Below are 19,973 nucleotides of genomic sequence, written 5' to 3' on the forward strand. Positions count from 1 at the left end.
TTATATCGTGATACCAGAAAAATCATTGAAAATGTCTTTTTTTTTTAATTACAAAAAGTTGTACATTGAACTGCACATGATATATAAATAAGAGGACAATTCTTCTCTCTGTTCGCGGCAGGAAAATAAAAAATAGATTTCAGCTCTGATCTGCAATTCAAAGACATCCTGTTTTGTTACAGCTGTTAGATGTCTAATTTCTAATTCCTTTTGCACACACACACATAAAGATGTTGGATGTACAACAGTAAAGATCAATTAGATTATTAACATGTCACATGCACGCATCAGCAAATCCATGAGGGAGAAAAATCTGATTTGTGTCTCCTGTCCCAGCGTGACGTCTTCATCAACTGACATTAATTAGACTTGTAAAGGATATTATGTAACATGAGATGTGCAGTCAGACAGCCCACAAGAGCCAGTCTGAGTCACTTTTCTGGCTCAGCTGGCCAGCTTTCATTTGCACCTAGTGTCCTCAACACAATCGTGGCTCACTGCACCATAGCCAGGTCTTTGAGAGCGTGGCTCCGGTGCTTCTTCGCTTTGTATCCAGGGCGAAGGAACTCGATCTTCCTCTTTTTGGCTTCGATTTTGTTTTTGTGCTTCTTGAGCTTCTTCTTGGCAGCGATGTCTGGGTTAGCCACCGCCTGAGAGAGAGAGTGACGAGGGATAAGAGGAGTGCAAATGTTCAGATGATTGCCAGGGATATTGATGTGTGTGTGTGTGAATAATATATTGTATTGGCGTCCGTCTTACCTGCATGGCTCGTTGGCGTTTGCGTGCCGCTCGCCTCACTGAAAACTCCTTCTGTACTGAGGAGAATGCCAGAGAGAATTTCTCCAGTCCCACTTGTTTCTTTAGCAGCTCTATCAGCTCTTGTGCCAGGTTCTTCAGTGTGGGGTCTGGATAAAGAGAGGTAGAACATGGGTCAGTGATGCAGTAAAATAAGACCATAATTTATACTCTTGAGCCATTTTCCCACAGGACAAGTTCCAACCTGGACAAAGAGTAGAAGTTTACCAGAGTAATGGGATTCTTTAAGACAAGCAGTTACCTTGGTCTGCATAGGTGCTGTCCAGTTCTCTGTACAGAGGAGTGATGACAGTGGTCAAATAGGGGCCGACCCGTTCCTTTCCCAGATCCATGGCTATCGCTCCAAGGAACTTAAACACACATGTTCTCTGTGGGAGACAAAATAATTTAAATACACTAAAATGTGCCTCCATGAGTTTAGATTAAGAGACTTCATAAAAAGTTATTATTACATTTTTAACAGCAGGCAAGGAGAGAGAAGAAGTATTAGGTGAGGTTACAGGTGCTGGAATATCATGATACTAATCTGTCGGTAGTCAACCAGAGAACTGGACGAGTGTGTACCTTCAGGGGAACTTTGGGAGTGTACGCTGCCTCTCTTTTCGCCATCAGTACCAGCTTCTTCATCAGCCACAGCAGGGAAGGTGGCCGATCGTCCTTGTCATCTTCCTCATCTTCCTTTTCTTTCTCCTCATCTTTCTGCTCATCCCCGTCCACTCCCTCCTCTCCATCTCCGTTTTTGTCCTCCATCTGCTCCTCTTCTTCCTTCTCTTTTGCTTCTTCTTGAGGGGGAGTGACATCACACTCGGGTGATATGAGGTAGATTACCTTGCCAACGAAGAGCAGGTTCTTGATCACCTGTGGTGGGGGGGGGGGGGAGCGGAATATCTGTCAATCAAATGTAATGGGTGTGATTTGCTGAAATGTGTCTGAGCTTCAGTGAGTTTGCGCACCTGTTCTCCTGACGCCGTGTCCAGGAACTTGGACTGTAGCTGATGGCAGAACGATAACGCCAACTCTCTCATCTAGAAGACAGAAAGACGAAAATGTATTGAAACAACGAGATGCAAAAACTAGGCCGCTGCAGTAGCCATAGTAACAAAACGAGCGGTCCTATCACCTTCTTATCAAGGCCTTTGATGATGAAGGCCGTTGCTGCCTGCTGAGGTGAATTGCTGCCTCCCTCTTCGCTCCACATAGCTACCAGCTGCTCTGCCTGCTGGGCAGCAAACAGCTGGCCGAAAAGCTGCGAGGCGGTCAGCCACACCCAGCAGTGAGGGTACCGCAGGTGGGCTTCAATGTGACCTAAAGGTGTACACATAAGTTTAAAAGAAGGAGAGTGAGTCTGTGTGGAATGTAAGTGTATGTAAGTGATAGAGAAGGTGGTGTGTGTCCGTTATTTTTACCCCAGATGCGACAGAGTGTGTCGCTAGGCTTGCTGAGCTCCAGCAGGCCGCAGTGTTTGCTCAGTTTGGTGATGAGTGTCAGATAACTGAACAACAGCCGGTCTGCTTCTTTCTCATCCTGCTCCTCCTCGATCTGAAAGAGTTTTCATGTTAATAAGATGCTTGTTTGTCTTCCTATTTAAAGCTAAAAATGTAATAATTTTCATTTATTCTACATAAGTACATCAAAACAAGTGGTGACTCACATCGTCAAAGTTATCAGGGTCGATCCCTTTTTCGAGGAGAGGCAGCAGGTCGTCTAGGCGACGGGTAAACTTCTCCTCATCCACCTCCACGAACAGACCACAGACTTGAGCCCCGAGACGCCGCAGACTGACCTGGAGAGGGGGAGGATGGGAAAATTATAGATCACATAATACAGTATGTAAGACACTATAATGCATGAAAGTCAGTAGTGCTGCAAACACTGCACTGAAAAGTAAAGAAACTAGAAACAATGAATTATTTCCTATTCAAATGATACAAATAACTTGACATTCATTTTAATGTCAAATTTTGCCTTCGAACTTATACATATAATAGAAGTGTGTGCATATGTACTTTGTCTGCATTCATCCAGGTGTTGACCAGGGAGAACAAGGTGTTCTGGGTGTTCAGGTCCAGCTGGGCCAGCAGGGCCTTGATGGCCATGGCGGCCATTTTCTTACAGCGTGGCGAGTCGTCGTTAATCACAACCAAGGCCAGCGGGGCAAAGAACAGGCCGTTGTGCTGCTGCAGCAAGTTCTGAATGGGGACAATAAAAACACAACTGAGCTTTTGTTTTGGTACTGAAATGCAGAGTCAAAAATATTTTGACACATGCACAGGTGTTACACATGCAGACATGAGAGAAAATATCCACACCTTAGGGAAAGTCTGAAAGATGAATGCCAGCATCTCCAGCACAGACTCCCTGCCTGTGTCATGCTCATATGCCAACTGAGCCATAATGAAGTCCAGGTGCTCTCTCAGCTTCTTCCCCAGTGGGTAGTCCAGAAGGTACTTTAGATAGATCTGAAATGCACAAAAAGCACTTTCTATTTACTGGCTGAGATAGTGATTATTGTCTCTTTATAAGACATTACACGTTATCTGTGTGATCACCTGTCGACAGTGGATTCTAATCATAGCGTTGCTCCCGTTCACAGACAGCTTGGCCACTTTTTTCATCAGCTGCTCCATCTCTGGTACGATGAGCTTCCTGGAGAGTATCGCCTGGAGAAGACACACAAAGAATTGATTATGAAACTGACAACTTTTTACTGTTTCCTAAACTTCAGATTAGTCATGTATGCAAATTTGATCACCACAAACACTCATTAAGACCTTAGCTGCAGTAGTTACCTTTAGCAGGCCGAATGCAGTCGCCTGGCGAGACTGATCGTAGATGTCCTCCTCTGCATATCCCAGCAACACTTGCAGCTGTGTCTCTGAAATCTTATTGCTTTTCACATTTTTAACCAGTATAGTGATGGCCTGAGAGAGAAATCGAACAACAGGGAAAAGCACACGTCAATACAATTCCACAACAAATACTTAATTTTACTTGTCATTTTTTCCCTTTCAGAGTTTTGACAATATTCAGATGACAGATGATTTCATCTATTTGTGTGTGTGTGTGCTTATTCTTTGTGGTGCTACTACCTTGAAGCAGTTCTGGACCAGCTGGTAGTTCTCCCCGCGGGCGGCGCCTGCCTTGGAGTAATCCTTCAGCAGGACAAAAAGCTGCTTGGTCAGCTGGTCGGCGTTTTGCTCTACTGCTGGCAGAGGGAACTTTAACAGCCAAGTGAATGCCACCAGAGCCTCTGTGGTCACCTGGGGGAAAGGAGAGAGAGAGAGAGGGGGGGTGAGGGGTGGAGGAGAGTAGAGGTGGTAAAGGTTATAATCTGCGTTTGGGGATCTGCTTGAATTATGTTATGCTGCAGTTACAGTGTGACCACATTTTTAAAATCTTGGAATCAAAAATGGATGGGTTTTGACAAAACAGAGCTCATGTTGCCATGACAACAAGCACATCAGATCCTACAACCTTGACGTGCATGGAGTTGAGACAGTCGAGCAGCAGCAACACAAAGGGGTCCAGCATCTCGAGTGAAGACTTCTCAGACGATGTCACTTTGGCTTTCTTCAGACTCAAGTGCAGCAGCTAAGGAATAGATAGATTAATAATGTTAAATTGTATAACATTTAATTATAATTAAAAAGTATAAATAACAGTAGAGATCATTTTAAGCAATAACTTAATTGCTACAAATTGATGCTTATTATACGACATGGCATTATCTTGAGTGTTGGTGTGTACCTTCAGGCCTGAGTCCACTAGGATGTGCATGTTGGTTCGGCTGCTGACTGGAGCTTTCTTACCCCCTCTCTTTGGGGTCGGGGGCAGGAGCAGGCAGCTGGGAGGTGGCAGTCGGGGGTCTAAGGGGGACTTAGCTGATGCTTTCTCTCTACAAAATCACACACAGTATTATAAATGACAAATGAAAATAAGCATGTAAGTAGTTGATGGTGTTTAGATGTCATTTAGTTGTGTACCGGTCTCTCTTGGTGAGCAGTGGCAGGCTCTCGCTGACCAGGCCGTGGCTCAGCAGCAGGATGTCCTGGGAGGTCATGCCGTCGTTGACGAGCAGACCCAGGACCAGCCGGCGCAGCACAGCAGCCACCCTGTTACACACCTTCAGACTGGATGACGTTTCCAGGATCTGATAGAAGAAAACAGAGTGAGGAGAAATGCCAATTTATCTTTTGTATGTTTACACCAACATTTTGCTAATGTTGGATTAAAAAACTCTACCTCTATGAATGAAATAGTATATTACAGTACATTTTAAAATGTTTGTATTAGTAAAATAACAATAATAATAATGAACAATAGTCATGAATATTAGATTTAATAAAATAATGTGCAGTTGAAAACTACCCGTTTTTAAAAAAGCCAGTGAGGGAGAGTGCTCCCCCTGGTGGCCAAAGAATGTTAATACAATAGAGAGAAAATACAAAACCTATGCAAAATCTCAAAATAAGGCACAAATTAATTCCTGTAATTTCTTAACTTTCATATCTTTATCATATCTGACATTTATTTGATAAGTAGGTGATCATTCATTTGAAATTCAGAGCTTTCTATCAACTTATTTTAGTATTATCTGTTTTAAATAAGACCTTCTTGGGTCATCATCTAGCATTCATAACAAGTTTTATTTTCCACATCATATCCCTCCTCACCTCCTTCAGTGGCAGTATGAGCTTGGTGATGCTCTCCTTGCTGCAGAAGTGGGCCAGCAGTTCGTAGGAGTCCATACTCTTGCTGTGTCTTGCCTCCATCAGCTTGGAGACGATCCCCTTCACCTCTTTCTCCGCAGCTACGGCTCCGAACAGCTCGTTGTTGAAGATCTGACCAAGGCAAAGACGGACAAAGATGTATTTCAAAAAGCATTAAAATCCAAAATAAACACAAGGACATATGACCTGGATCATGTTTTAATTGAGGTTTCACATGCGATACTGGCTAATCTATCTCCATTTTACATGAGCTTAGATTGACATGAGGTGTGAAAAAGACTTACATCGATGAGCATGTTCATGCTCGGGTCAAGGTCTCCACTCTTCAGGGTTGGAGTAAGGACTGAGATCAACTGGTACACTGTGAATGTTAGTACATGGACCTGCAGGACAGAGACAGAGGACAGATATTAAATACTGAATCAATTAAAAACAGTCAAGCCTTAGCTGCATCGTGTGTTTGTGAGCCTGTAGAAACCAGTGCATCTGAGCTTGTCTCTGTTCACTGTATCACTGTAGTGATATGTGTGTCATCCTTGTGTATGTTCCCACCTGGTAGCCTTTAACCAGGATGCCCTGCATCTCTTTGAGCAGGTACTGCAGGTATTTGCATCCAAGCGTCTCAAGGATCTTCACCAGTGTTCCTCGAGCCACATCGCGGATCTCCTGGAAACGGTTCCTCAGCAGCACACACACTTTGATCAAGATCCTGGATAACACACACATTAACATATTTTGACATTTTTTTATCCCTTCATAAAGCACATCCACCATCCAGACATATACAGTGTGACACACATGCATGCACACACAGCTGCTCACCCAGGCAGGTTGGTTTCCATGATGTTAGGAGGCAAAGTCTGCATCAGTTTGACCATGGCGAAGGCTATCGGTACTCTCGCCACCTCCTCGTCCTTCACCTCCTTAGACTTCACTGCCTTGTGCTCCTCATCACGTTTCACCTAGATGGCGCGCATGCAAATACACTCTTACTATTACAGTGCTGTTTTCAGAAGTTTTCGGAACACATTAGGACACCAAATCATGTCTGTACCTTTGCAGTGAGACACCTTTGTAGGCGGGGCAGAACGCTGTCATTCACAGTCTGGTGGATGGCCTTTATCAGAGTCTCCAGCTCCTCTTTGCTCTGTGGCAGCCCGCTAGGTACTACGACAGGTTTGGGAGCCGGAGGTTTCTCGGTTTTAGTGGTGGCCGCTTCTTTAGAGACGCCATCCTTTTCCTTATCTGTGGTGTCGGTTTCCATGGGGACATCAGAGGTAGCGGCCTTACTGTCTACCTCCATGGGTTCTTCATCATCGCTTGCGTCGGATTCTTCTGGTGCATCTTCAGCCTCGTCTCCTGCATCCATCTTGACACTCCCACCTAGTTAAAAACATACAGTTTGATTTAGGATGTTTTATTTTATTAAATGTATCTTTTTAAAGCTGGAGCTCAGGTAATAAGCTTGTTTTAAAGCTGCTGAGAAACAATCGAAGCTTCAATTAATTTATATAAGTCAACAAACGCATCAGAATCTGAATCTGACATTTGAACATTTTAACTTTTATTGTTATACTCTTTTGTCACCCAGAAGATGGGGAAACAGAGAAGGAGAGGAGCTCAACATGGAATAGAATGGATTAATCACTCACCCTCTCTGGCCTTAGCAGCTTCCATTTCTTTGCTGAGGGTCTGGTGGTCAAAATGGAAAGCATCTAGGACTGTGACCAGCAAACTGGGGAGAAAGGTTTACAAAGTACTTCAACAAATCAAATCAAAAGTACCACGATTCCAACAAAAATGGCTTCAAAAAGCAATGTAATGATTTCAAAAGCATGCGCCCAAACCTCACCTAACAGCCAGTTTCTGCTCAGCCTGCCCCGTCTGCAGGATGTGAACAAAGTGTTTTAGGTAGTAGAGGTACTTGGACCAGGTCAGCCTGCGACAAACTGCGCCCACCACCTCCACCGACGCTGATGTCATGTTCTCGTGCTGCAGCATGTCAGGAAAGGAGAGGTTACAAAACATGTTTTAGTTTAATACGAAGCCTTAAAGTCTTGAAAGTATCATCCTGCATTTTGATGGGTAGAGCAGTCACCTTCAGCATCTTTTCGTCGAGCAGGATGGTCATGGCGTACGGCATGATGTAATTCTGAAGGGAACGGGGCGTCATGACTACCGTGCCCTCGGTCAGCTGCTTTGCCAACTTCCTCAGGGCACGACCCCGACGGTGGATCTACACAAAGAGAAAACACGTGTGAGAAGTTGTAGTATCATGTACACAGCAGTCAAACAGTAAAGGAAGGAGGTGTGAGATAAGAAAAGAAAAGAATTGGGGAAGATGCAACAATTCAACATATGTTTTTGTGGTTTCTGTTTTACCTGGATGTGCTTCATGTGCTCAAAAAAGTCAGACTCTGGGTCATTGTAGTCAGTGAGCTGCACCAGGTCTCTGAACTCTTTCCTGGAGGGAAACGTCTTCACCAGGCAGGCCAGTACACAGGTGTATTCATGTTGCACACTCTGGTAGGGTGAAGAATATACATTTGACATTTGAGTAAGTTTAGTGGTTTTATATTTACATCATCACTCTATATACATTATAATCTGTTAGGAACTTGAGAGTGTGTGTGTTTCTACCTCTGTTTTGTTGCGGAGCCCCTTGTGTACAGCGTCCAGGATGGTGTGCTGAACAATGTCCTTGTACATCTGCTCTCCAGCCCCGACCGCTGCCACCTGGGTGATCACGGCGGACAGACACAAGGTGGCGTTGTCTCCCAGCGACATGTCACCAATCTGCATCAAAGGAGGGTAACGAAAAGTTTAGTTAACAGTCATTCATTTAAAGAAGGTAGACAACAGATAGAAGCAAACTGAAAATGTCCCACTGAACCCAAATCACTGCTACAAATCGTATTTTCTCACCTCATATGTGTGGAAGCAGTTGTGTATGATGGCGACGATGAAGTCCAGGTCCAGAGTCTGCATATCGTTGATGCGTCTGGTGGCTTCTTGGAAAGCTGTTAGTCTCACGTCAAAGTGGATTTCATCCAAGTGTCGACTGTCTAAAGCATTAAGCTGGAGAGAGAGAGAGCAGAGAACAGTGTGTTTGTCAAATCAGGGAGTGTGAGTCTGACACCAGAGCTTAATGTTGAGCTGGTAAATATCTAGTATAAATATAGTAAGTCAATCTTACCTTTGTAGTAACATCAGTAATGTATGTGAGAGAAGGTTCCAGATCTGACAGAGTCTGAAAGCAGAGCAGCAAAAACAAATGAGGCTGTGATCAGATATCAGCTGATGATGAGAGATTAAGATGAAACACCCTGACGATTCAGAGTGCATCTACTGTATTAAAATTGGAGTGCCATAGTAGCTGAGTAGTTACAACGCATGCCACATAACGGCAGCATCCCTAGTTTGATTCTGGCAGGCATTCTCTCTCTCTCTCTTTCCTGTTGGCCTTTCTGCCACCTACTATAAGAATAAAGGCAAAAAGCACCAAGAATAAATCTTTAAAAAAACAAACAAATTGTGCTCCACCTGGAAGACGTTGATGAGGGCCCGTCTGGGCAGCTTGTTGTGAATGATGGAGAAGAGTTTGCTGAGCGGCCGGAGGAAGGCAGAGGGCTGCACGCACTGTCGCAGCAGGTTCTGTATGGTGGCCAGGATGTCGATTTCTGTCTCCTGAAATAAACACACAGTCAACATATGACCAACTACTACAGTGCAACTTTGTTAGTACATGATTTACAAGCTCTCTGGATCCTAACCTTTTTTATAAATCAAAAAGAAAAATAATCTTACTTGAGGGTTGTGGCCTTTCTGAAGGTAGGGCAGCAACAGACTGATGAGCACTGAACTCTGCTCCTTATCGCTCACAAATCGGCTGACCCTGACAGACAGAATGAGACGCACACAAAAATTAGTTTGATGAGACAAACACAAGTGAGCACACATCATTTTTAAGAGAGAGAAGTCATCTTTCATACAGCATTCAACAACATAAGTGATTAATAACTATGTGGGCTCACTTGGAGAGGATGTTGAGCTCCTTGGCCACTTGCGCTCTGAACTTCTTCTTCTTGAGTCTGTCGGTGTTGCGCACAACGCTGCTGAGGTACTGCAGCAGGGTGGAGATGTGAGGCAGCAGCAGCCTGGAGCCCTGAGTTATTGAGTCTAAAAGAGATAAAACAACAAGCACATTTAACTCTGACCTGCAGCAATTAACCTGAAATTTGACTTGAAAAAATAGGAAATCTACATTCCTATAATACCCCATATTTAGCCTTTTTATCAAAAAGGAAACTCTGCTAACCTGCAGTGATGAGAGCGCCCTCTTTAGGCTGTGGAAACACACTGCTGTTGACGCTAAGCTCCGTCTCATTCTCCGAGGCAACAAAATCTTCTGTGGTTGCTAGGGACTCGGCTATGTCCATTACCATGGCGATAGTCACTGGGGAAGCCTTCTTGGCAAAGAGGAGGGCGAAGACGTTTAGGAGGACACCGCACTCTGGGTGGTCTGGCCTCTGCTTGGCCAGGAGGGGGAAGAATCTGAGAGAGACAGACAAAAAAAAGATATATTTGAACTTCCTTTGACTCATTCTGGATGATGTGAAGAGTGATGTGATGGGAATAAGAAACAGAGAAGAGTCGGACACTGACCTAGGATTTTTGCACCACACGTGGATGAGTTTAAGCAGTGGGGTGGGAGAGTAGGGGCTCTCTGTAGGGAGACGACACACCTGTAGAAAAGAAATTCAGACTTATTGATAAATCTGAACTGAATGGGAAAAGTAAACAAAATCCACTGAAAAAAATGCTGGTTTGCATCATGTACCTGAGGCCAGACTACAGCCTGGAAGACGGCGTCTAGCTCGTCTGGGCTGAAGCTGTAGCAGTCAAAGCCGTCGAAGAAGTCCTGGATCCTCAAGATGCCGAGTCGCCTCAAGTTCTTCAGAGGACTGATGCAACCTGCCCGCAGCTGCAGGACAAAAAAGGGAAGAATTAACGGTGAGAAATCAGAAGAATTTATTTGAGAAGGTCAAATCTTCATGAAATCAGCATCAAAACAGCACAGTACAGTCCAACAAGTCATTAAAAATGTCAAGGGTGCTACAAAGTTATATAAACATCAACAGTAAGAGAAAGAAATAATCCTCATTACCTGGTCCCTGCTGTCCAGGATGGTTGACACAGAGGCAGTGACACACAGCAGGATCTGCAGCACCTTGGGCAGGTAGATCTGGATGAGGTGGCCCAGTTTCTGGATCACCACGTGGATGACGTTCAGCAGGCTGTGCTGTCGGCCCAGCGGCAGGACGGCACCTACGTTGGTCTCGGCTATGGCTCTCTCCACTGCGGTCAGGCAGGAACCTAACGACACAGACAGAGGACATGTCCACTGTTAAAAAGCTGCTTTTTATATCTGAATCTCAGGGGAGGAAAAGTTTAAAGAGAGATTTGTTTTTCTGCCTCATTTTTGCTATATTACCACAGATATGAGAGTAAGAGGGAAACCTAAATGTACTTTTAGACAATAAAAAGAAAGAAATAAAGAAAATGCACAGAATGACAATGCATAGAACATAATAGGATATTTCCTGCAGCATTTTAGACAAGTTCTGCAAACTTAAATCATTCATTTCCACCATACTCATGTCCTACCTTCGCTGTGATGGCAGACGGGCTCCAACAGCAGGTCGATGAACATTCCCAGCTCCTCTGCGTGGCAGCCTGCCAGGAAGCGCAGAATGATGGAGGACCTGGTGGCGGCGCTGGCCTTCCCCTGAAACTTACTGCCGGATTTAGTGCGCAGACGGCCAAACAGGATCCTGTGTCAAAAAAGGAGACATGACACTTAGAGAAAATCAAAGTTTGACAAACTCTGTCTCTCATTTTGGAACAGCTGCACAGAGAAGCCCCTAAAAGCTACTGATTCCCAGATGAATGGATATTGGCCTGATGGGGATTCTCTCTCACTAGACCTGTACAATATACAATAAAGTACAGGAGTACAGAAAACTGCTGTCAGAACACACACACACACACACACACACACACACACACACACACACACACACACACACACACACACACACACACACACACACACACACACACACACACACACACACACACACACACACACACACACACACACACATACAGTACCTCATGAGCACTGGGATGAGTTTGGCTCTGTGGGAAGCATCAATCACTTCTGTCTCCTCTGAGATGTTGAAATGGACAATTTCTTCTTTGAAGTGTTTGTCATCCAGTAACCTCTCCAGATTCTCCCTGAACACACACAAACAAACACACAAGGTTAAAACACTGGGGCTCACAGCATCACCCCTGTGGTTTGTAGTAGTCTCGAAAGACTTATCAGTGAGGTAGACTATTGAACTTGATTAAAGAAGCTCCCAATTGTCCATAATGACGCTTATTAATGATGCTACGTGTATTTAATAACCACTTACATTGTCAGCTAAATGCACATACATATGCATATGTACATACTATAATATGGTTAATGAACAGCATACAAATGGCAGAAAGGACCGTCTTTCACCGTCCTGTATCCAGGTCAGTGTGACAGCCTGATCCTGAACAAAGAGCCACACACACAAAACTCCCGGAACTGTATCTGTCTACAGGCTGGCTGGAGGTGCGGTAAACGGATAGTTTAATAACAGACAGTAGAGGGCATAATGTCAGGCAGAATCAGCGCTGAGTTAACATTCCTGAGAGTCATGAAGTCTTCTGTAACCGTAGAGGGATGAGGACCAGAGACCTGATTCCTATCGACCGCTCTCACAATAGACTCCATTGAGGAACAGAAAGAGAGTGAAACATTACTGTATATTTGTTTTCCTCTCCGTCTCTTAATAGTGGTTAAGGTACTTACTTGTATGGTACTATGTTGGAGTCTTTGTATGTGAGAATGCATTCTAGTGCCACTCGCTGAATCTGATGATCTTGATGGCAGAGCAGCTGAAAACAGAGACAGAAAAAAATGAGAGGGAAATAAGGTCTCCATTCATTTTTTTTTACATTTCTGAAACGTGTCGGAATATGTTCCAAAATTCACTCATCTAAATAAAAAATGTGCAGTTTCAGGATTACCTGGTTGTAGAGCTCACTGAGGCTGCTTTCCAGGCAGAGAGAGCGAGGGTTGGTGAATTTGGCGAATACCTTCAGATGAGCAATCAGCTGTCTGTTGGAGACAAATCACATTAAATCTTCATCAAGAATTACACTTCCATCTTTCAAACTCTAATAAAAATGAGACAACTGTGGTGAAAATTGGTTTAGTCTATTCAACACTTAAAGCCCACTCATTCACAATCACATATAGAGTATGGTTGTAATGGATTGCACTTTATTTATAGAATATACAATGAGCTGAGAGAAATTTATTTACACAATTATAATATATCACAATTTATTAAACAATGAAATGTTGAGTTTCATTAAGAAGCTACATGTTGCACCTTTAATGTTTTTACAGCCTAACAAATGTTATAAAACAGATCGCTTTACAATGAACGTGTCAGTGTGTTTTAAGACTTACTTGGCGGCGGCTCTCCTTGGGGGCGCTTTCCTCTGCTGCCTGACTTCCTCCTCTGGCTCCTCTTCCTCTTTCTCCTCTTTCTCCTCTTCTTCCTCTCCAGCCATCTCAGATTCCTCGAGGGTAGCATCGTTCCTTTTCCTCAGGTCCTGAGTGGGCGCCACCTGCAGGTCAGCAGGGTAAAACTCGTTCCTGCCGACAAAAAGTAGCAAAAGGGTTATTCAAATTTTCACCAGACCTGACACAATGTTTAAATTATGTAGCCAGATTTCTTCTTGCTCATTTTAGACGCTGACCTGATAAACCTGAGCAGCAGGGGGCTCAGTTCTCGGCTGCGCGGTTCCACTCTTTCGGGGAACTGGGCCATGGCACGCCACAGCAGGCTGCGGAAGTTGGGGAAGTCCGTCCTCTCGTTGGGGTTGAAGCTTGACTTCAGCTGCTGCAAAAACAGCACCCCCATGTCCCCGCTCTCGATGACATCACAGCCTGGCTCGCCATGAAGATCTGACTCTCCCGATTCATCGTCGTCATCCTCTTCATCGTACTCCTGCAGTTCTTTTTCTATGAGATGCAGAGGAGGAACATCTGTTTATCTCTTATTTACGACATTTGCTGTCCAATGTGTTTTTACTAAAACTTGACAGTCATCCTAGAATTGACATGCAACTCATAACAATATGATGAATGCTTCATCCTTACCAGCTATTCCTGCCACCATCTCCAGATGTTCATGGTAGACCTTCCAGAAGTCCTTGTTGTCCATCCCTCTGGCATGGGTCCTGCAAAACACACAGGACACTTAATGAGTACACCTCAACATACTGAATATTTGCAATATTTATTCAGGTAACACAAGCAAAGCTCTGCATTTTGACTAACAAGGCTTGTGACCAATTATAGAAAAACTCAATTATCTTCAATGTGTTAAAGGGTGCGGAAAAAGCTTGTAGCCACTGGTTGGAAATGCCAACAAAATGTGAAAAAGGCCTCACTCGCTAAATGTGAATGAGTCAATTAATCAAAACATGATACTATAAGCTGTATCAATTTTATACTCACACAACAAGTTCAATGACTGCGTCCCAAAGTGGTCTGAAATTGACGAACAGCATTGCGATGAGGTAACGCAGAGGCACCTGAAAATAAACAGGAAGGGAACCAAGTGTTAATCTGTAGCATGTACTACTGTTCTCCCGCCAAGGAATTTACTGTCAGTATGATAATGTCAGTGTTAAGTGCTGTTCTCCTCTCTACCTGCTGGAAGGTGCCCTGTGGCCCCTGCGGCAGGCTGCGCTGCACCAGGTCGTGACGCAGCTTCCTGAGGTGGAGCAGCTTCTCTCTGTAGTCCTGCACTGAGGCCGGCACCAGCTCGGCCTGCAGGCACACCGCGAACACCGGCTGCACCTCCACGTTCTCCTCACCCTGGACAGAGGCACAGATGCACACATGAGCAATTACACGATCATACTGTTTCCATATTAATTAGAGTTTAATAAGAAGCTAGGCTGAGTGTTGTACCTCAATCTGTGGGGGGAGATCTGCCTCGAAGTGAGAGAGGATCCTCAGAGTTAGCAGGCGGATCTAAGAGAAATGGGTGTTAATAAAAATTAATATATTTTAATAAACAACATGTTGCTATTAAAGACTTGTATAAGATAGAAATGCATGCTACTGCCATGATTGGACACATACCTTAGAGATGTTGGAGGAGAGGTTGGTGTGTAGAATCTGGTAGAGCTCCAGCAGTGCACTGTGGGATAGGTGCTCTGATACGCCGCTGAGTGACAGGCGGGTGTAGTAGAGGTCTCCTAGCAACAGGGCCGACAGGTCTGAGGGAAACTTTCTGTAACATTAAAAGAGCGCAGCTTTCATGAGTTAAACCCGTTAGTGAGAGATAGAGAAACGTGTTTAGTGTATAATGTGCTGTACTGCTTACCGTAGCATTGAGCTGATCTTGTCCACGGTGACCAGTGAGAGCAGCTGGGCGGAGCCGTCCAGAGTGAGGAGGCAGCTGAGGGCCTGCGTGGCTACGAAGAGACCAGCTGGAGGGCAGAGGAGGAGAGACGGGAGAGAAAAGCTGCATTCAGTCTCAAAAAGAGAAAAGCCTGACACACAACCACTAAATATGTTCTCTTTCACATCTCGTTGGGTACACTGATTAAAAAGAAACAGATAAAAGGGGACTTCATTGGAGAAATTAAAACAAACACAAACCTTTCCCCAAATTCTCTGTCTCAATTTCACACAGCAGGTGGTTTAAGAAAGCGGTGACAGCGGGAACAATGCTAGCTGGAACAAGAGGCCTGAAAAAACAGTAAATACAGTAAATCGATCTTACAGCAAAATGAAAGTAATCCATTTATAAAAAATATTTCACAGAGAATATGTGACTCTCCTTGTCTGAAAATCATACAGTACCAGTCACAATTTCTCATTCAAGTGAATTAGAAACTACCTCCAAGCTTTTGACTGGTACTGTATCTCAGTGAAGAAGCTCTGTAACCAAGTGTGTGTGTTGAAATGTGTATGTGTGCATTACCTGAGGTGTGGCAGCAGCACCAGTGAGGCCCATAGCAGCGACAGATCAGTGATGGGCTGATTCTGCTCCTCAGGAAGTTTGATGAGTGACAGCACCAGCTCTGGCACCGCCAACTGCTCTCGTGAAGCCTGACCCGCCTCCTTAATACTAAACACTCTGCAGGAGAAGAAATAGAAAGAATAAAATAACACAGTGAATACTATAATCGCATGAGTTAGTAACCTAGAAATTGATTTAAGACTAAATTAAGCAAAGAATCTCACCCTGTAGTTTGTCCGGTGAAGAGAAGTGGGTAGGTTTCAAAGGCCATGGATCCATCTGTGGGTGGTGGGGCTTTGGCAAGGATTAGACTGACCAGGACCTCCAGGCCCTGGTGGCGAGACAGGGGGTCGCCACAGCCGAACAACCCGGTGGTGAAGCGCAGCAGGCTGGGGAGGAAGAGCTGAAGGAGAGGAAAGAGATGTTACTGTCATGAAGGTGTAGAGAGGAATGACACACACTGACCCAGACACATTGGAATATATTGATAATATTGATGATATTGATGATATTGATAATGACTCACCTGTTCAAAGTGTTTCATGGTGAACATCTCCTTGGTAAACTCTAGGATCAGATCTTGCCCCATTGTGCTGCCAAACACCTGGTGGAGAAAGTTCACATGAAAAGGTGCGCTCACACATTTACACACACAAAAAGCATGCGCATGTATTTTTGTCACATTAAACAAATCTAATTTTTCTTTTTGTTCAATACACACACACACACACACACACACACACACACACACACACACACACACACACACACACACACACACACACACACACACACACACACACACACACACACACACACACACCTTCTGAACCGTCTCCTGGATGAGCGCTTTGGGCAGGCTGATGTTCTCCCCGAGCAGCAGAGAGGAGATGATCTGAAGAAGCAGCCGGGAACAGGAAGTTGACAGAGCCGAGCTCTGAACCAGGCGGAGCACCGTCTACCATGAGAGCACAAAAATGGTTTATACAGCTACATGATGCACCAATAAGGTTTTTGTATGTGATAAAGTTTCACAAATTAGCACCCTCCTCTTACCTGGCAGACTGCCTCCGGCTTGGTGACCTTGGCTCCGTCCCTGTGTGACACCAGGGTGTGGAAAATGAACAGCAGCCTCTCCAGCTGTTCTGTGGCTTGTTCTGCCTCTTCTCCCTTTGCCTCCATGACGCCAAGGACCTCCACCACTCTGACCTGTGGATTAAGACATACATAAATGATTGAAGGATGGAGATAGGACGGACACAGGCAGTGACTGATACACACGGACACAGATTGGATGAATCATCATGTAATATGAAGGGATTTCAAAACAAACATTGAGATATGTATTCCTTTGAATTTGCAACAGCCTTACCTGCAGGGACTCCCACAACACCAGGAAATGTTCTTTTTCGACATGATTGGCTGCAGCCTGGCCCATGTGATCCAAAGAATCCCTGACGGTGTCCCACGGCAGAGAGACTTCCTGATCGGCTGTAGGACCGAGCTTCCGCAAAGCTACAGGGAGAGCCTGAAGAGATAGATGCAGAGGAACAGAAACATTTGAACGGACTGCATTTACACTGTTTATTTCTACTGTTTAAGGCCTCAATCGAAGGACATTTTAAGCAGGTATTCAGAAGAAACTCACAGTTGCAGCGCAGGAGTGGAACATGTTTCGGACACCTTTGCACATCTCGAACAGCAGCTGACCCGTTCCCTCCGCCTTGTCGGGGTGCTGCTGCAGGTCTGAGAACACGTGAGTCAGCAGGGCATCAAGATCGGGAACCTGGAGCACACGAGGAGACACAAGTTTTCCGGGGATAACAGCTGCACACATCGAAACACAAAACATTTAATCATGTGTATTAAACACAAGAAGAAAAGCATGACACCCACCTTTCTCATCAAAAAAGAGAAGCTCTCTGCTGCAAACTTGCGGATGTGCTCCTTCTTGTGTGCCAACAGTGTGCTGTACAAACTGTGTGTGGGGGAGAGGGGGGGGTAATTTCACATAAGATATGACTTGTACTTGCAACATAAACAATAGTTTAGTGCTGAAACAGAGAGTACATGTTCCTTGAACTTTTAAACTATTTTCCCGGACACAATTGCAAAAGATGATGAGTCACATAAACACCTCTATCAAAAAACTGATGTTTCATAAGATGGGTGATATTTCATGTGTCTTTTGTTTACCTGTAGATGTTGGTCATATCTTTCACCATAAGCCTCCACAGGTACTTGTACAGGTAGGACAGGCAGGTGAAAGCCCATTCCAGCACCTCTGTGTCCTTAGTGTCCAGCAACGAGGTGATCAGAAGGAAGAAGTCAGGGAAGTGAGGGTAGAAGTCGGTCTGCAGGTCTCTGGCCAGCTGCACCACCAGACTGGAGAAAGAGTGAGAGGAGAGAACACACATCTGGAGTTATCTCACTGAGTCTCACTTAAAAACTATAACAAACAGCTGGATCTGGCAACTTACTCTAGTAGAGGCTGGTAGGCTAAACTGTCCTTGACTGCCAGGTGTGTTTTTAGGGTCTCCACTATCGACTTCTGGTGGAAAACCATCATGTTGAATGACTGGGTCTTGTTGGAAACCTCTTTCAAAAAGGTAGCTGGAGAAGAAAAGCATTCATTTTACATTAGATAAAGACACACTGCATGTTTACAGATTGTTAGTAGATAAAGTAAATCACTCTTAATTACAAATATTTGCTGTTTTAAATTATTTAGACATACTGAAATGTTCTGTCAAGTTGAGGTCTCTCCATTTTGTCAGTCCTTCAGAGAAGTATGTTTCTACTTCCTGCATTGAGAACAAACAACAAAAGTCATTACCAATCAATAAAAACATACAGTGTAAATATGAGGAACCATTAAGTTGCCATGACTACTGATAGGGTGTACCTCTGCATATGATCCAGTCCTGTCAATACGGTGGATGACATCGATGTTGACATTGGCAAGTCTCTCAGCAAAAGTGAGAAACTGAGAAAGAGAAAATGATGAAAGGTTTACAATCTGGTCATTTCAGGTTAAATGTCATCCTTCTATAACTTAACTTGAGTAAAAATGTACATTTTATTCCCCCACATAATTTCAGGTTATTTGCTTAACTCATCATGATAGCCTACATTTGTCATCATTATTACCTCATATGTGGTAATTAACACTGTCAGTATTATACAAGCACACTCTTCATGATTAATATACACTATATACATTTAAGAGAACAGCTACAATTGTTTGCTTAAAAACCGCTAACAGATTTGTGTATCAGAACTTTGTTTTTTCTCCCTTCCTCTCCTATAAATCATCTCACCACCCCTCACATTTATTTGGTGAACCTCTGAATGGACCACACCCCTAAATTAGGAAGCACTGAACTAAACTAGCTAATTGTACATAAAGTAGTGTAAACTAGCTCCACCTCCAGCAGCTACAACAATAACATGTTGCTCTAACACTGATGCTTCACTATAATAACCTAATTATGTCATACAGTCACCAGCCAATTCATTAGGTACATCTGTGCAACCTAATTCAATCCAATACAACAGCTCTGCCATAAATTCTACTTTTTTAACATACTGAGTTGCACTATATTGACTGGTGTTCCTAATATTTTGCCCCCCTCATGTATGTTAATGGAATGGACAAAATATTAGGAACACCATTCAATATAATGAACCCTGATCCACCACCATCACCCACTATGATCTCAATCATAAACATCAATTAGAATCATCACCTTGTTGACAATGTCAACAAAAACAGAGGGTCAGAGGGACCAAACCACTACTTTTACTGTAATACTATTAGATTGTGTTGCTAACAGTCATGCACTTTTACATTACTATGATCTATCATGAAGGGCTTTAACATGTAGTTGAGTATTTTTACATTGCTTTATTGGTATTATTACTTAAGCATATTATCTGAACACTTCCTCCACCACTGGGAATGTTAGTACACAAATAAAAATCGATGTTAAGTAGCTTTAACTCCACTTTATAAGCTTCCTCTCCACTAGCAACATGCTGCAGTGTGTCTGTGGACTCTCACCCTGAAGGTGTTCTCAGATTTGTGATACGAAGACTTGGATTTGATCTTCATCTTCGGCTCGTTGCTTGATAACAGATGAATGGTATTCCAAAGACCGTCATGCGATTTATTTCACTCATGTAAACTATAATTTCTTTCTCTCTTAGCTTATGTTACCACTGTTTACAGCCATGCTGGAAAAAGGCATCATGGGAAGGTTTTTCGGCTCCGCGT

The 19,973-nt window shown here is 43.9% G+C and overlaps 1 protein-coding gene across 1 annotated transcript; it reads right to left on the bottom strand.

Moving 5' to 3' along the window:
* Window positions 1-112: 112 nt before the first annotated feature.
* On the bottom strand, window positions 113-19,895 carry utp20 (UTP20 small subunit processome component). The gene is made up of 61 exons (XM_053344114.1): window positions 19,761-19,895; window positions 18,603-18,683; window positions 18,435-18,501; window positions 18,178-18,310; window positions 17,894-18,082; window positions 17,594-17,675; window positions 17,346-17,483; window positions 17,070-17,225; window positions 16,754-16,906; window positions 16,521-16,655; window positions 16,224-16,301; window positions 15,922-16,100; window positions 15,659-15,814; window positions 15,334-15,422; window positions 15,056-15,161; window positions 14,812-14,962; window positions 14,638-14,700; window positions 14,374-14,541; window positions 14,179-14,255; window positions 13,819-13,898; window positions 13,416-13,680; window positions 13,123-13,311; window positions 12,675-12,765; window positions 12,457-12,542; window positions 11,721-11,846; window positions 11,214-11,380; window positions 10,714-10,922; window positions 10,387-10,530; window positions 10,212-10,291; window positions 9,865-10,100; window positions 9,581-9,725; window positions 9,354-9,441; window positions 9,090-9,233; window positions 8,743-8,796; window positions 8,472-8,624; window positions 8,187-8,342; window positions 7,929-8,069; window positions 7,645-7,782; window positions 7,399-7,538; window positions 7,199-7,281; window positions 6,601-6,929; window positions 6,369-6,508; window positions 6,099-6,255; window positions 5,831-5,929; window positions 5,490-5,657; window positions 4,800-4,966; window positions 4,564-4,711; window positions 4,291-4,407; window positions 3,906-4,076; window positions 3,606-3,737; window positions 3,366-3,476; window positions 3,126-3,275; window positions 2,823-3,005; window positions 2,468-2,599; window positions 2,223-2,355; window positions 1,937-2,121; window positions 1,770-1,841; window positions 1,381-1,674; window positions 1,058-1,184; window positions 760-905; window positions 113-650 (listed from the first exon to the last, which is right to left on the bottom strand). The coding sequence occupies exons 1-61, from the start codon at window positions 19,809-19,811 to the stop codon at window positions 495-497; spliced, it is 8,484 nt and encodes a 2,827-aa protein (XP_053200089.1). The 5' UTR covers window positions 19,812-19,895; the 3' UTR covers window positions 113-494.
* Window positions 19,896-19,973: the final 78 nt, after the last annotated feature.

The sequence above is a fragment of the Scomber japonicus genome, chromosome 23 (assembly GCF_027409825.1).
Source record: "Scomber japonicus isolate fScoJap1 chromosome 23, fScoJap1.pri, whole genome shotgun sequence".
Taxonomy (NCBI): Eukaryota; Metazoa; Chordata; class Actinopteri; order Scombriformes; family Scombridae; genus Scomber; species Scomber japonicus.

Bases quoted from the DNA above. Each gene is read 5' to 3' on its own strand.
- utp20 (XM_053344114.1), bottom strand. From the start codon at position 19,811: ATGAAGATCAAATCCAAGTCTTCGTATCACAAATCTGAGAACACCTTC. The intron at 14,542-14,637 runs GTACAACACTCA...GCCTCTGTCCAG, and splicing joins ATCTCCCCCCACAGATTGAG to GGTGAGGAGAACGTGGAGGT. The intron at 12,543-12,674 runs GTAATCCTGAAA...CTCTGTTTTCAG, and splicing joins TCAGTGAGCTCTACAACCAG to CTGCTCTGCCATCAAGATCA.